Source organism: Chrysemys picta, chromosome 7 (genome assembly GCF_011386835.1).
Source record: "Chrysemys picta bellii isolate R12L10 chromosome 7, ASM1138683v2, whole genome shotgun sequence".
Lineage (NCBI taxonomy): Eukaryota > Metazoa > Chordata > Testudines > Emydidae > Chrysemys > Chrysemys picta.
The window spans coordinates 47,286,735-47,302,991 of record NC_088797.1 but is presented as its reverse complement, the minus strand read 5'-3'; the positions used below and the strand labels follow the sequence as shown (position 1 = coordinate 47,302,991).

General features: G+C 41.2%; 1 protein-coding gene across 14 annotated transcripts in view; it reads right to left on the bottom strand.

Moving 5' to 3' along the window:
* The window catches only part of DOCK3 (dedicator of cytokinesis 3), a 642,920-nt gene that overhangs the window by 17,168 nt on the left and 609,495 nt on the right, over positions 1 to 16,257 (bottom strand). For 4 of the 14 annotated variants that reach the window (XM_065551338.1, XM_065551344.1, XM_065551340.1 and 1 more), the window contains 7 exons: positions 14,331 to 14,447; positions 11,746 to 11,867; positions 9,804 to 9,939; positions 9,032 to 9,179; positions 6,743 to 6,895; positions 2,473 to 2,591; positions 1,321 to 1,408 (listed from right to left, as the gene is read on the bottom strand). In XM_065551338.1, coding sequence (XP_065407410.1) covers positions 1,321 to 1,408; positions 2,473 to 2,591; positions 6,743 to 6,895; positions 9,032 to 9,179; positions 9,804 to 9,939; positions 11,746 to 11,867; positions 14,331 to 14,447 — 883 coding nt within the window. The remainder of the gene's footprint in view (positions 1 to 1,320; positions 1,409 to 2,472; positions 2,592 to 6,742; positions 6,896 to 9,031; positions 9,180 to 9,803; positions 9,940 to 11,745; positions 11,868 to 14,330; positions 14,448 to 16,257) is intronic. The other 10 variants (XM_065551339.1, XM_065551345.1, XM_065551346.1 and 7 more) reach the window with 7 other exon arrangements.

Genomic DNA, 16,257 nt, shown 5'->3' with positions numbered 1-16,257 from the left:
GCCACAAAATGGTTACCAAGCAACAATGTTGCTACTTGAGAGTACAGAGCAAAGGTCAAATGTTAAACCTACACAATGTTCTACTGATCAATAGTAATCTTTCTCTGATGGGACTAAAATTGACATTCATAGTAATATTCTGTACTAGGATGATAACCACAAGCACTAAACTAGAGTTTCTTTCTTTTCCTTTCATTGAGGCACTTTTGTTAAAAGGGAGAAATCAATAGCACTGATCAGAGGGAATCTGAAAAACAGATGTAAATCTCATCCACTAGCCCATTACACTACGTCGAACTGCCCCAGCCCATATCAGTGCCTAGAACTACTGTACATGAGCCTGTTGATGGATGGTTCAGAGTCTGGCTTCTGCCTGTCGGAAACAACACTTTATCCAGCTATGCTCCAGGGAGGAAGCCACCATTGAAGCTCCTATTGCCCTAGAGCAGCCAAACCATCTGGTGGAGCCGAGTGCACTTGGTGGTCAAGTTCAGCAGTAGGAAAGCAATAGCTGAACAGTTTTTCCCTTCAGCAGCTGGTGTCACTCTGCTGTCAATGAGAATTAGTGCAGAGGGCTTCTCACAGGAGAAGGGCTTGGACAAGTTCACAGGACATGAACATTAACAAAAAACTAGTTGGTTAATGGCACTCTTGACTTACAGACAATGGTAATGGTTCAAAAGGTTGCACATATGCCTGCAGCTGCATTTATTTACATTCACAACATGGCTCAGGAACTGGGATTCCCCGATCGTCCCCTACAGAGGATTATAAAACATTCCTAAAGAGACTAACCAATCAAGCACCTGCCCTTGATATGTGCATGAGGCATTTGTTTTTGTCAATAGGGATTCCAGTTTGTAACTTAAAAAAACCACGACAACTTGATTTAACAAAATGTTCATCTCTACTAATGACTATCAAATGTCAAAAGCTACCTCACAGGGTAGTTTGGAGAATATTTTGAAGAAAAAAAGCTCAATACACATATGTATTATCTTTGGGCCAACTCCTGCAGCCTTTACTCAGGCAAAGCTCCCACTGAATTCAGTGAGAGTTTGTCTGTGTCAGGACTGCAGGATTTGGCCCATTGTCACTAACAAATGGTAAAGAGCTTCTTTAGTGGAGGCATTTGTGCATCTCTTTGTAGATCTAAAGCATCAGCACAGCTGTCTTTAGGCTGGCAGAAGCTCCCAGCTTAGTGAAACTCTTAGCCTAAGAATGTGACAGGATGTACAGAGGTGGAAGTCCATAAATGTACAAGCACGAACAGAGTAACACTACTACAAGATGCAGGAACATAATTAAGAAAAGGAATACCTTTCTCAGCAACAGATAGATTGGGATCACTGCAAGGTTTGCATGGTCCGATCACTTGTTGGATCAAGGCGCGCTGAAAATTTGGAGGCTAAAGACGAGGGGAGGCAGCATAGAAATGTGAAAACAGTTACAGATTTGCCAATATAGAAACCTGTGATAGCTGAAGAGCCCAAGTTAAAAATCCATGGAAAGCTCTAGCCTCTGAGCTTTCACATGAATGTCAGTAGGCAAGGGGCAGATGGGAGACTGGTTGGAGGCACTGCATTGCTGGAAACCATTTTAGCCATTTATTGGTTAAATGTCCCTGTAAGTTTTAACTCTTAAAGCCTCATAAGGGTTGGGTTCTGGTTACTCCAGAAACCACTTCTTGACCTCCATGGCCCTGGAATATTCCACAGCAGCCAAGATCAGCTAATGCAATCAACCTCATTGCTCCCTAGGTTTATTTGTGAAAGGATGGGTTGTTCTCAGTGAGGAGTGTTAACTATGGAAGTTGCTTCCCCCATCATTTGAGAGATCTGATTTTTTGACCTTCGTATCATGCTGCCAGGCTCAGCTGTGCTCCCAGCCCTTTCTGGATGGTTTTCATGAGATGCTTACTGATGGGATGATGGTAGTGTTTTGAGGATATATTTGCTTTGAAGAGCTCTGGGTTTTGAATCATGAATTAATTTGTCTTTGGTTTTGGGAGACTGGGTACTATATTTCATTTATCAATTGTGGTGGCATTTTATAAAGTTGATTCATGTATTTCTAGTTCTAAAATTGTGCCCATCCCATGCTCTAGGCTCCATGTACAAAGTCAAGTCATGTGATAGTTTATGATGGATCAGCATTTACTGGTCAGGTTTAAAGTAAGAAGAGCCTACCCCCACAATGAGGACCCACAATTGCAACATACTAATATGATGCTGATTTTAGTGTATCAAAAATAGTGGTTCTGAAAGGGGGAGAGAGACAAGTATAGAAATCTCTGCACAATCTGATGAGCCACTCCGTAAATGTAGCTAAGTCAGTGGTTTCTGGATTCAGGGGAAGGTAAAAAGGGAAGAAGTGAAGATAATTACAAATGACAACAGTGGATCTATATGGTAATCACAAATACACAAATGCCACAGCTGCTGTACTAGGAAAGAACAGTAAGTCTATTACCTGTCCATTTTCCATGATAGCTGCAGGATACATGGCACTGCTTGGTCGGTCCCGGTGGGTTGGCAGCAGCATCATCAGCTCCCGAGTGTGGCGGTACTTATCTGGTAGAGAGGGAGAGCCTGTAAACAAGTGAGAATAATCACGTACACATGACAAACCACAGAAAGATCTCAGCTTGGTCCAGTGATCTAGTCCTCTTTCTTTCCTGGGACTAATGAATTACCCCAACAATTTGGATGATGATCTTACAGGACTCCAAGAAGACATGGTGCTGAGCCCACTTAGCAGCTGACTGTAGGTAGGTGCAGTAATAATCCATTTGTTATACAGTTAAGATATGGACACATTGTTAGGTTTAGGATGTACAACTCAGCAAGTCACTAGCTGTACATTACAAGCCACTTACCCCTAAAATAAAAATGTATCTGTCTCTGTGGAATCAGCAGCAGTTGTGGTTTAATATGCCTACTCTTCCCTGGCCTAATAAGATATCAGAGGTATGTATTCAGATGCCATAAAACTGAATAAGTATGAATGGGATATGAATTTGGGATACAAATACAACTGATGCTGGAATTTGCCAGTGGTTTGAGCATTGGCCTGCTAAACCCAGGGTTGTGAGTTTAATCCTTGAGGGGGCCACTTAGGGATCTGGGGCAAAAATCTGTCTGGGGATTGGTCCTGCTTTGAGCAGGGGGTTGGACTAGATGATCTCCTGAGGTCCCTTCCAACCCAGATATTCTATGATTCTATGTGTGTCAGAGATGGTACAGATAAATAGTGATTCCCATGCCTGGCTTTCTCTTTATTAATATTAGCCAGATAAAAATGGAATGTTCTTTGACAGTGTTTTTCAATCCTTTTTCATTTGCGGATCCCTAAAAATTTTTGAATGGAGGTGAGGTCCACTTGGAAATCTTAGATATAGTCTGCGGACCCCTCAGGGGCCATAGACCAGAGGTTAAAAACCACCATTCTGTGAATTTGAGGGCACTTTGTTTATCACTGTGCTTTCAGATGACACATAATTACCAAGCAGCATGCTGCTATTCTGAGAATATGTCAACAGAGGTTTGCCAACATGCTGGTATATAGTAGGAGGGTATTTGCTCGTGATCCAGTAGTTGTTCGTAATCTGGATAATTGCCAGGAGATATTACATTACAGAGGGTCTATGTGTTTCATGTTAAATATTTATTGGAGTGCAGCATTTTTTACCAGCCTACTTTGTTTTTTTACACTAGGCACCATGTTCTGCAAGGAGCACACCACACACCAATGGGCTTACTGATGTATATAGCTACAATGGTTGTGCCACAAGAATGATTCACATTAATGGGATGGCTTGTGGATGTCTGGTAATACTGATACACACACACTCATGGATACACAATAATATGCAGAAGTTAACACTCTGAAGCTGCAGAAATGAGCTATAACTTGTACTTATTATTTGTGCCACAAACACACACTTCACAGGCAGCAGCATATAGCGCATTACCCAGCCATGCCTGCTTTTGGGAAAGACATGCCCCCTTTTGCAAACTTTCCACAACCACACATGCATTACCTGAACAGCACTCCAACATTAATGAACAAAGGCTTTTTTTTTTTTCTAGTTAATGCAGCTTTTACAGCAACAGCAGCATAACATGCACCTTTTTGGACTGATATACAGCACACTGTGGAGGGAACAATGTGACCAGCAGAGTGCAGAATAAAATCCTATACTTGTAACAATTTCATCAGGGGGTGTAAGACCCAGATAAATTTAAACCCCAGCACTGCATAAGTAAATGCAAAATATTTGCAACCTAACTCCAATCACAATTTCTCCACAGACATAAAACAAATACATTTAGACATTCTTAATTCTTATACACATTATCTTTAAAAAGACAGCTTTAACACTATACTGAGTCTCTTTTACTTACATACACAATACAGATAGTCCTATTTCTGCATGACAGATATAAAAATACTGAACTTATGGGGGTGCCAAGAACTGCATCACAGCACAAACCACATTGCAACTTTTTTCCCTTTTATTTATCATCTGATCCTCATTTTTCTTCTCGTGGGAGGAAATTGCAGCTATATGTGCCATCAGTTTAGAAAGAATCACAAATCCCACAAGGCTTTGCATTTCATGATCTTTAAAATCCCTTGCTCTATGCTGCTTTATGGTGGCAGAATGTAATTTTTAAAACCAGCCCTCCTTTTTGTGCCCTCAGTTTGGAATTGCAAATAACTGTAGTTAAAAATGTCATTATAAACAGTGTCTCAGCATCTGATTTGCTGGCAGAATTGTGGGTGCAAAAAAAGTGGTTCATTTGAGATCCTGTTAACAATCAGGACTGCTATCTTGGACTTGGCTAAGGAGCATCTTCTCTGAGGCCCCCTTTTGAGTTAAGTAAACATTTAAAAACAAACTCAAACCTTTTAAAAAGCAACAGAGGGTCCTGTGGCATCTTTAAGACTAACAGAAGTATTGGGAGCATAAGCTTTCGTGGGTAAGAACCTCACTTCTTCAGATGCAAGACTCAAACCTTTTAAAAGCTTCCAGAGCTGCCATAGGGATATTCTTCAGAACAACATTGCAATGCAGTGGCCCTGCAGACTTTACAAAACTCAGCTGAACGTACCATTGATCTCCTATGCTTTTCAGCTTGTAGCCCTGCACATGTAATGTGTGCAGTGTTTTACACACTGTTTATAGGAAAGCAAAACTTGGTTTATCAGGGCCTGGGGAGGATTTTCATTTTACTCCAACATTTTTAACAAAATAAAATATTAAAATTGACACAAAAATACTGGTTTTAGCAACTCATTTTCAATTAATTGAGGAATTTGTAAATTCCTGCTAAATCCTTCTTGATTCTCCCAGTTCTATTGTTTTTTGAAACAATTTGCTTCCAACCCCAAACATGAACTTTTAGCTCTGATGAAGATTTTTATTTACTTTAAATGCCAAGTACAGAGGCTCTTTTACCATGCTGAGTAAAAAGCTGGGACCTTTGCTCTCTAAGCCTGAGAAGAAGGCTGTCTAAAGGAAGCATTGAGAATGACTTGACAGCTCCCACAGTGAGTACTCAATATGAGCTGCCTTTAAAGTGTATTGAACATGCTCCAATCCAGCTTTAAAATGATTCCTTTTAAAACAACATTACATACCTCCTTATAGGACTCCCTATTATAACTCCTGGTTAAGGAACATTGGCTCATATCTTCTTTTAACCCCATTAGAATTAGAGTAGTGCCTGATCTAAGCGATCTCAAGGGGAGTGAATGCAATCTAAAAAATTCTCATTGACCTTGTCTACAACACAGTGCTGCTCTTTTGCTGGGGCTGGGACACGGTGCTTCCCAATGGGTAAACAGGTAGTGCTGCACCAGGCTACGTTAGGGTTTGGGTCAGGCCAGGCAAAACCAGAGAGGAAAACACTCTTTAAATTGGCAAATAACAGTAATTTGTAATGTGTTTCTCACTAGTGCAAGCTAATGGAGTTCTTACTGTATCTTGATTACAACATTTCTTTATAATATTCAACTCCCTGGATCCTGGCTGGAGGTGATGTGCATTATAACATCACTGTAAGGTTTGCTATGTACTATTTAATCTGTTCTTTGTGGATATGATCAGTATCAATCTATTTTCTTGCTATCTTCCCGCAAATAAAATGTTAAGTTATTAATACATATTTCTATTACTTAGTTTACTTGGCTTATTGTTGACCCTCAAACAACTGGTATTTTTCTCCTTCAGCAAACATTTTGGGAATGGGGGATTAGCTCTACCATCTCCAGGGCTGGGGGATTCAAATGCTAGTTGAACCCTAAGTGCAAGTGACCTGGATGGTCTCTTGATCACTGTGGAAATTAATTCACCTCACAAAGCCACCTCTCTGCTCAGACTGACGTTAGTAAGCATGCTGCTGGACAGGACTTCAGCTAACAGGACAAGCTGGTGCAAGGATTAGGGAAATGGGATGCAGTTTTTCACCTCTAGGTTAAGATGTGAACCAACAGATGAAAGCTTTTAACAACTGATAAATACTAGAAGTAGAAACAAAGGTAACCAATGTTCAACCTAGGACCAGAGGTGACAAGAACTGTTAAATCTGAGAAATTCTAGGTGGCCATGTGAAATGAGTTGATAGCCTTAGTACAGTTCCTGACTGATGCAGCATCTGAATTGGTAACTTTGTCGGCAGTCTCAGCAGAAAGGCCAAGGATTGAACGGGTCATGGAGACTGAACTATCCTCTCACCTCTAGAGGTGGTCCCTCCAGGACAGAGATGAGGCACATTGGTGGGGGCAGTGTGGGGAAGCTTGCACTGCTGCCGCCCGTGCTGTATCTGTTCTGTGGATAAATAGAGGGCTTCAGCCTCCAGTGTTGTCAATCCAGCACCTTTCACCAGCACTAAATTAAAAAGAATATAAATAAATATAAAAAGGATAGAGGTGCATTGGCAGAGCTGCATGTGAAGTTTGCATGGTACTTTGCTCTAGCCAGTGCCATCACTCATTTTAACAAGCATCAAATTCCCCCAATTAAAAAAAAACAAAACAAAAAAAAGTCAAACAAAGAAACCAAAGCCATGTTAATTTTAACACAGTGGAACTTTTATATAGTGAAGTTGTTTTTCCTGCTGATCAATTTCACTCTAAATGGAGCTTTCATAATAACCAGATTAGAAACTTGCAAATTGCAAAGTATGGAAAAGATCTAAGACTTTCATTCCACGTTACCAGCAAATGGAGTTTCATAATAATTCATTAGACTGTGGAGGTAAACACTGCTTTTTGCCTAACTGAAAATGGACAAAACTGGCAAGGAAGAAATGTTTTATCTTGAACTTATCAAAATGTATTAGTAAGAATGGCGAGTAAAACAAAATAAAATAAATAATATCTGAAAATGTCCCTTCAAATAATACACTTTTAAAATCACTGTTTCTCTTGCTGTTTCCTTATTTGTAGTAAGTAGAGTTATCTAGGTCTCATCTATGGGAGGTGCTGTTGACTTAAGCATCAGCCAGACATCCTTTTATATTGTTCATCACTTTGGTTCCTAAGCAACAGCAGAGACCACAGCTGAGGGGGCAGTTGGTGATGCTGGGAAGTCAGACAGCTCAGAACGACTGGCAAAGCCTGTGGCTGTGAATACTGGATTTCTGAACTGGAAAATAGCTTGAAATGCTGCAAGCATCAAAATCTCACACTGCTCCCCCAAAAGATTCAGGACTCATAGAACTAGCTGGGAAGGTTCATTTACAGAGCCTTCCTGACATGACAGCACCATATTCAGTTCCACCTTCTGTTCCCTGCTATGTCAACTTTATTCTAATTACTTTATTATTTGTGTTGTCATTATTTTCCTCCAACTCTTGAAAATTAACCAAGCTATTTTTATTGACATAAAGAATCCCATTCCTCAGCTTTCTATTCCACCTGATCCTTCCGTTAAATCATCCTGCTGCATTTCTGACATGGCAACAGACTGTGATTTATGACTTCATTGTAGGATCATGCACAAAGACAGGCTGGACTGAGAGGAAAAAAAGTTCTTATTCTAGTTAAGAAGAAACAAATTCTGCCCCCTCTTCTGTGTTTACAGAGACCCCTGGCGACAGTGCAACCAGTGGAATTCTCTTGTGTGGGGAAGAGGGACAAGATCCGAGCAACTGGAGCCAAGCTCTACAGCCTGTACTATAGAGGACTTCTGCATGAGCCTGTGGAGGGAGATGCAGCAGTGGCTGGGGTGGGGGCAGGTGGACATGCAACAGAGCTGCCACAAAAGGGGAAGGAAACAACTTGAATGGAGGTACTAAAACTCTGAAGCTGCAGTAGCAGACATGGAATGACTCTGCTGCAGTTCTGAGGCCTGGGGAAAAGGGGATTCACTGCACTAAGCCTCGTTATCCTAAGAGGTAAGGGAAAACAAAACATTAAGAGGTAAAGTATTTTGTGTTTGTTTTTATTCTTGTCTTCAAGTATGATCCAGCATGAAAGTCCTCTTTTAATTCTGGTATCTCTCATTCCAAGCCCTTCAACCTTCATTGTATACATGAATGTTAACCCATCTCATGACTTCTTTAGAATGGTCTAATTTCCTTAAAGACACAAGATTGAACTTTGCCTTTTCTTGATATTCCACTTCTTGCAAGCACTGTAACAAATAATAATTTACATACTTCAGTAGATTGTTTGCCACAGGGCAGTATGGCATCCTTTCCCTTACAAAGTCTGTGATGCAAGTGGTTGGCTCAATTGTGTGGAAGCACATTCAAAACCATTACATAGCTAAACTGCCTGAAGTCAGCAAGTACCAAAGGTATACACGCCACCAAATTTTGCTGAAAAGATGACTGAGACCACTTTGGGGGTTACACAAAACATTTCAGAAGAAGTCACTGTTGAAAAATCCCTAATAAAGTAAATCGTTAAATTACTGTATATTTCAAGCATCTCAGCAGCACAATTTATAAACTGATAGGACAAGAGTCAGGGCCATTTGGGTTCCTGAACTCTTCACTCAAAGTCCCTCCATTCTTACCTCGTGCACTGGGAGGGGCAGAGTTAATCATCTGGGATGGTGCAGAGTGGGTAGAGCTCAGGCTTGAAGTGGAAGGACTGGCCTGGGACGAGGATAAAACAGAGACGTTGGTGACTGAGCCTTGGTACCTGAAGTTAGGGTAAACAAGCTGCAGGAGGCAGAGAAATCAGCAAGACAGAAAACTGAGCAGACTGGTGCATTATATATTCACTTGCCTCAGATCATCAAATGTGTAGGGAATGTGACCTCTGTCTAGGAAATAGTCACAATTAAACTCACTATTAACACTGTACAGTCATTGGGCTGTGGGACCCATTTCAGCCTTTCAGATTCATTGTCATGGATTGAAAGAGATATTACTAAGTAAGATAAGCATCTCAACAAGAAAAACTAACTATTCTGCTCATTAGGTGATACCACACCCCTTATAAAGATGACCTTTACTTTGCTCTGTTCTTAGGCTACACTAGGAACTTTTAATTTACACCTATAGAAGAGTTAATAATATTTACCTTAGAAAGAAATCACTGGGAGCCATCTCTGCCTCCATGGCATTTCTATCAATCTTTAGGAGATACTGATCTATACACCAGGTCAGACTCTATGGGATTATTGCTATATCTTTTCAGTTCATAGCTATAGATAAATCTTACAGAAGAGGTCTAAGTATGTCTACTGTACATGTAAATGACTCTTGTCCCAAGTACAGCCTACAGGGCATGTTCAATTATATTCCTAGCAATAGGTCCTTGATGTTGTATGGCAGCTATACCTGCATGTGGTACATGTCCTCAGCGGTCTCCCCTACAGAACTGTCTGTTAGGATAACCAGGTTTCCTGTTTCACTGGAAGTATGGGAGGAAAGAGACGATGACGAGTGTCTGACTGAACCCAGCAAGTTCAATGGGCTAAAACAAAAATGGAGACAGTGGCAAAACAGGGTGCAAAGGTTAGACAATATTCTTTTCCAAATCTTAGTTTTAAGTAGTGAGGCCCGATCTTCAAAGGTGCCTTGGACTTGAATGCCTGCAAGTCCTACAGACTCTTGTGTTGAACACCTTTGAAAAATCAGGCCATAAATGCTTACCCCTTTCATTTTCATAGCAATGGTAATAAGAAACCAATACTATTACATTTCAGTTAGGTCATTCAAACTTCAATCTGGGGCCAAGTTGGCATCTTTCCAGGAACCTGAGTGCTACACCTAATTTGCCTCAAACAGAGCAGACTGAAACCGCTCTCATTTTTAATACTGAGATGCAACCTGTGGAGACAGTTCCCAGGAATGTTTCATCGAGCACCAGCAGAGGCTACTCAGATCAAGATGGAGCATTTCCTGCATAGTCTGTAGTCTCCGTAGTCCACACCTATGTATTAAAATTGAAGGCAACTGCAGCTGAATGTAGAACTCTATGGCCCAAATGGCCTGCAGGCTGCACTTTGATCTCTCATGATGTAAAATTACGTTGATATATTCCTCTCTTACTCTGAATCATATACATAATACACACAGTAGAATCTTGCTAAATCACACTGACAACCTGGAAGCCCTTTACAAGTTGATGACTTTTGAGAAAAGTGCCATCACTTTGAGTGAGTGGTGGACTATGGAATTCTACCACACAACTTAACTTCTTGGATTTACGCACCTGAGAGTGAGTCACTACACCCTCTCCTACTGAACAAAGCTTTAAAAACAGCTACATGGACTCACTCTTCAAAAGGAAAAAACTGAGAATAGCAACTGAGACTTCACAACTCCTTAGCATTCTTGTGTTTGTGGTTCTGTCTTGTGATGCTATAACTCTTGTCAACTAACAGCACATTTTATAGATGCTAAAAATATTTGTTTGTATCCTGAAGTCCTCTTATCATCAGTTCTCGGGTTGGCTTTAGGGATGGGTCCTCAATCTGAATAAGAATCAAAAAGTTCAGATGCTTATCTAAACCTTATAAGCCTCTTAAATCTGAAAATTGGCCTGTATGATTTTATACCATTCTGATCTAATAACTTGAAAGCTTCTCTTATTGTATTTTGGTTCTAGTCTAGGTTGGAAATCAGAATTGTAAACACAACAATCTGAACATCTTTAGAACCTTAAACAAAGATTCAGTTTGAGTTCAGTTCCAAAAATAAGCAACAAGACTTTTTTTTTTGGTTGTCAAAGTATGTGTCTTATTTAACTTGAGCAGGCTGCCAATCCCTCATTTACATGTCAGAAATATTAAAAGTTTGGACCTTCAAAGTCATTGTGAATTTTGGGCTCTGAGAAAAACCTAAGTGCCAGTTAAGGATATTTTATGTGTATGTATAAACATTGCGGTGAAGTGGCTATGTGTCAGCTTCCAGCTAACAAGCGCTTAAGATCTCTATTAAATCCCTGGCTTCTCAGTGCAACACAGCTTCCAACCTAGACATGAGAAGGAACGGATGGCTTCACTTCAAAGCTTTCCAATGATGACTCTAAATCAAACATCAGTGGTCTTTGCAGATTAACAAAAGGAACACTTTTCTACAAAGGCTGATGTTGCTGCCTCCACAGTACTTCTAGCTACCTATGAGGCTAGGCTTACTTGGGCCCATAAATTTTATTAAAGTCTCTCTCTGCCCTTCCATGGAGTTTTGAGAACCCATGCCAGTACAGAATGGTACATTTAGAACTTTCTGCTTAAACTGTTAGACATTCTAGAGATTACAGCAGAAAAACAGGTACCTGTGTCGATGCACCAGCTTGATGCTCTCTGGACTCATCGGGCTGTGTGACACAAGAACACTGCTGCGAGGGGTGCTGGTACCAGAACAGGCTGGACTCAATTTATCCAAACCAGGCAACTCCTACATAGGAAATACAAAATCACGTATTTACTTCAGAAATTTTGGGCTTGTTCATGGGAAAAGGGGAATAAGCTTTCCCTTTTTGTCAAAAGATTGGAGATAAATCTGTGACTATGTTCTTCACAGAGCTATTATGGTTCTGCAATTAGCCCAAGAGCTTTCAGACCCCTTCACTCCCAACCTAATTAGCTTGTTACCAACAAGTCCCAGGCACCTTCTCAGCAATTTGCTGGAAGCTTAGCCATACAATGGAGCAGATTGTGACTGCCTTCATTTTTAATATGAAGATAGGTGTGCAGAGAACACAAATACCCGCATGTAGTGTGGCCCAGCCACTTGTACAAAGATAGGGAACTGCAGGTTGGGAGCTGTAATCTATGGGGACCACATCTCCATATTAAAGGTGGCCATATTGTAGAATTCTGGAGGCCTCATTTGTGGCCATCCTCACATAGCTAACACTTAGAAAATGTGGATTTGCCTTTCAGCGTATAATGTAAAATTCTAGCATATGTAATTAAAAATGTTTTCTTAAATCTTTGAAAGCTGGTCCTTCTTTGTTTTTTAAAATGTTTATGAGGGAGTCAAGAGATCTGTGAAAATGACACTGTACTATGAATAGATAAGTGGTCTGCCATTTCTTAGGACCCATTTAACCCAAACACCTAAAGGAGCTGTCCCAGAAGAATAAAACAGCATAAAGGGACAAGTGGACATCAAGCGACAGTGGAGTCTATGGCTTCTCTATGATGTCTGACAACATTATTAACAATCTGAGAAGCAGAGAAATTTAGACTTGTCTTGGGATCACTGACTCTACATGAACCACTGATAAAAAAAAAACATTAATCAGACAGTCAGCACTTGCAGAGACACTAATGATTATTCTATGACTGTTCTATTTCTCCTCCCCACCGCCAACAGGTGTTGCCTTTTCAGTGATGTGCCTCAGAATATTGAGGATTAGGGTGGGATGTATAGGGGATAAATTGGCCATAGGGAAGAGATGACCATGAGACTACTATGTGATCAGTTTTCTTCAAACAGAACAGGAGCAGTCTTCTAAATGAGCTTTATCTTACACAGCGTTAACTTTTCTAATTCTGAGTTGTTTGGTTTTACAGCTTCAGCCAAATCTTGAGACACTAGTAAATGAGAGGCAGCACAGTTTGCTTTTTTTATAATTAACTTATTAAGCTTTCAAACAAATTGGCAAGAAAAAACTTCTGATCACACAACTCTTCTGAGTAACAACACATTAGCATCACGTACCTATTTATTATGTGCTATTGAAGCTAACTTATAGTCTGTATCTTCTTAAATAACCATGGATGTCCTGTGCTAGTGAATTTTAAGACATGATAATTACCTAAAATGGACTGTCTCCCCTCACTAAGGACAGCTGAGTGGCAAATGTGCTAGCAAAGTAATGACTTCAGTAGCAGTTCCAAGAGGCAAGCTCTTTTTAAATCTCCCAACAAAACTAAATGGAAATCAAATCATGTACCCTTGGTTAAACAACACACTAAACAGGCCCCACTATTTCAACACTGGAGATTCACTTTGAAATTTCCTAAAGCACATTTTAAAGTGGAAGCACCTATTTGTTCTTTCTATTGTTATAGAATAAAATACACATAAAATATGATTCATATATGTGAAACGGTGACTGCCAATTATCTACCCTGAGCAGATTTCTATGGTATGGAGGTAAAAACATCAGCAGCTGTTGGTGCCCTATATATATTAGCTCTCCCATCATTGTGGCACTGGACTAATGGTTGGACTTTTCAGGCTAAAAAGCCTACGAGAGATAAGGGCATTCTGACTATGGAACTGATCCTCTGCCTTCTACTGCTGTCCTTGTTGGTGAGAGGACTTCCATCCCCCAGTGCAGGGAGCAGGAAAGAACTTCTCCCACAAAAGATGACTAGAAGGCATATCCCATCAACATCCTGGTCTGCACAGCTCATTGCTGAGTATGATCTGCCAACCAGGGAATGTGTCTAGCCCCGCATCTGGGTGGCACCTATGCTGCATTCAACAGGTTGCAACAGGATGGCTGTTTTGTGAGATGGGCAACTAGTACTGTCTAGTCATCTTTCTCTCCACCCTTGGCACAGCACCCTATGATAAGGGCAAAATTTTGCCCTACGTTACATAAGACAGTGTGAGTATTCAGCTTCACAGACCTTCTGCCATATCACCAGTGATATAAATTAGAGGAGAGGGACCTTGAAAAATCCCAGGGACTATATTAAAGGCTCAGTTTGCAAATCTTTTTGGTCTTTAATTCTTGCGCTGGAAACAAGGTTTCTTGTAAGAGTTAGACAATCCCATAGGTTTAATATACACTACTTTTGTCCAGTTCCTGTGTGCATCTCATTGCAACTGAACAAATTTTATCATGGCTCTGTACTACTGACAATGACCCGGAAGTGGTGGTGGTGGGGATTAGCTTACATGGTACAGACTAGATCGCATCATTTGGAACTGATCAATCAGTTTCTTATGTAGAGGACGCATCTCTGGATGTACAAATTTCTCATGTACTGCCAGACCCACTCCAAGAACATGCACCTATTAAAAAAAAAAGAAATTATAACATCATGAATCAAGACCATCTTCATTCAGCCTAGAAGACACTACATAATTATATCCTCAAGTTTGGTCAGCGAGTGAGAGATATCTGTAAAATAGTCTATTGTTCATTTGCAAGATTTCTGAAAATTAGTAAACATAAGAAAGCTGACAAGTATGTGATTAACATACATTTTAAGTATGAGACAACCACATTTGTGACATGTTGGATTTACAGTTGCAAGAGAGAACAATAAAAAAATGACAAAATTGATTCACTCTTGTAGTGGGGCGGCTGCCCCACTCCCGCAGAAAAGTGGTTAAAAGCAGGAGAGGGCTGCAGCAGGGAAAGGGATTAAGAACAGCTGGGGAAGCTGACTGGGTAGCTGACCACAGCTGTGGCCAGCTTAATCAGGGCCCAGCTGGCCCTTATAAGAGGGCTATGGGCCAGAAGCTAGGGAGACTCTCTCTCTAGCTTCTGAGAGAGAAGGACCTGGCTCCCTGGGAGCTGAGCAGGGTACCTAGGGCAGAGCAGTGCTGGGGAAGGGTAGAGGGAGCTGGGGAGCTCCAGCCTAGTAAAATCCAAGGCTGCAGGCCTTATTAAAGGCCTACAAAAGGTACTGGGGCAGCCCAGAGATAGGAAGAGGCACCTGGTCCAACCCCCATTGCTGATGATGACTGGTTTACAGACTGCAGTCTGCCCCAGGGAGCGGGGGCTAGATGGTGACTGGCACTAGCCACTGAGGCAAGGTGGGAATAGAGGGTTGGGGGTCCCCCTGGGTGGGGAGGCCCAGATTGGGGGTTACTGCTGGGGGCAGAACCTGGATGTAGAGGAGCACTGGGGTCCGGGAGGGACACGGGGGCCAGCAGCAGGCAAGACACCGGCCTGCAGAGGGTGCTTTGGGCTGGAAGAGCTAATTCCCAGGACGACCAGCAGGAGGCGCCACACCGGTGAGTCCTGCCCCGCCACAACTCTGCAGTGCAAACAGTGTTGAATCCTCACTCCAACAGTTCTTTGTGACACAGGAAATTCCTTTCTCCATATCTTCACATAATGTCAGACAAGGGATCAAAGTTGCTAATGGAGATTTGTAGGGGAATTGTCTACAATTAATCTGAATAGTGGCAAAGCTGCATGTACACTACTAACCGTTGGCTCTCTATTGCTCATTTATTTATTCATAAAGGTCCCATTTTTAAAGGTCATAAATATAATAGTGAGTAGGGTTATATAAAATCTCAGATAAGAGAGCACAGTAATACTTAATAATAATACTTAGCATTTATATACTTTACATCATGTACAAGTAGTAGCTAATTGATCCTCACGACTCCCTCTGAGTATTGGTAAAATAACCATTAACCTTATTTTGCAGATGGAAAATCTGAGATACACAGAGATTAAGTGACCCTCAAAGTCTATGCTACCTCTGCTGAATAATCCTCAAACTCCATTCAAACTTGGACAGACTTTTTGAATATAGCTTAAGAATGACCATACCTGGTCAGACCAATGGTCCATCTAGCCCAGTATCCTGTCTTCCAACAGTCGCTAATGCCAGATGCTTCAGAGGGAATGAACAGAATAGGGTAATCCTCAAGTGATCCATCCTTTGTTGTCCACTCCCAGCTTCTGGCAGTCAGAGGCATAGGACATCCAGATCATGGGGTTGCACCCCAGACCATCTTGGCTAACAGCCATTGATGGACTTATCCTCCATGAGCTTATCTAATTCTTTTTTAATCCTGTTATAGTTTTGGCCTTCACAACATCCCCTGGCAATGAGTTCTACAGGTGGACTGTTCATTG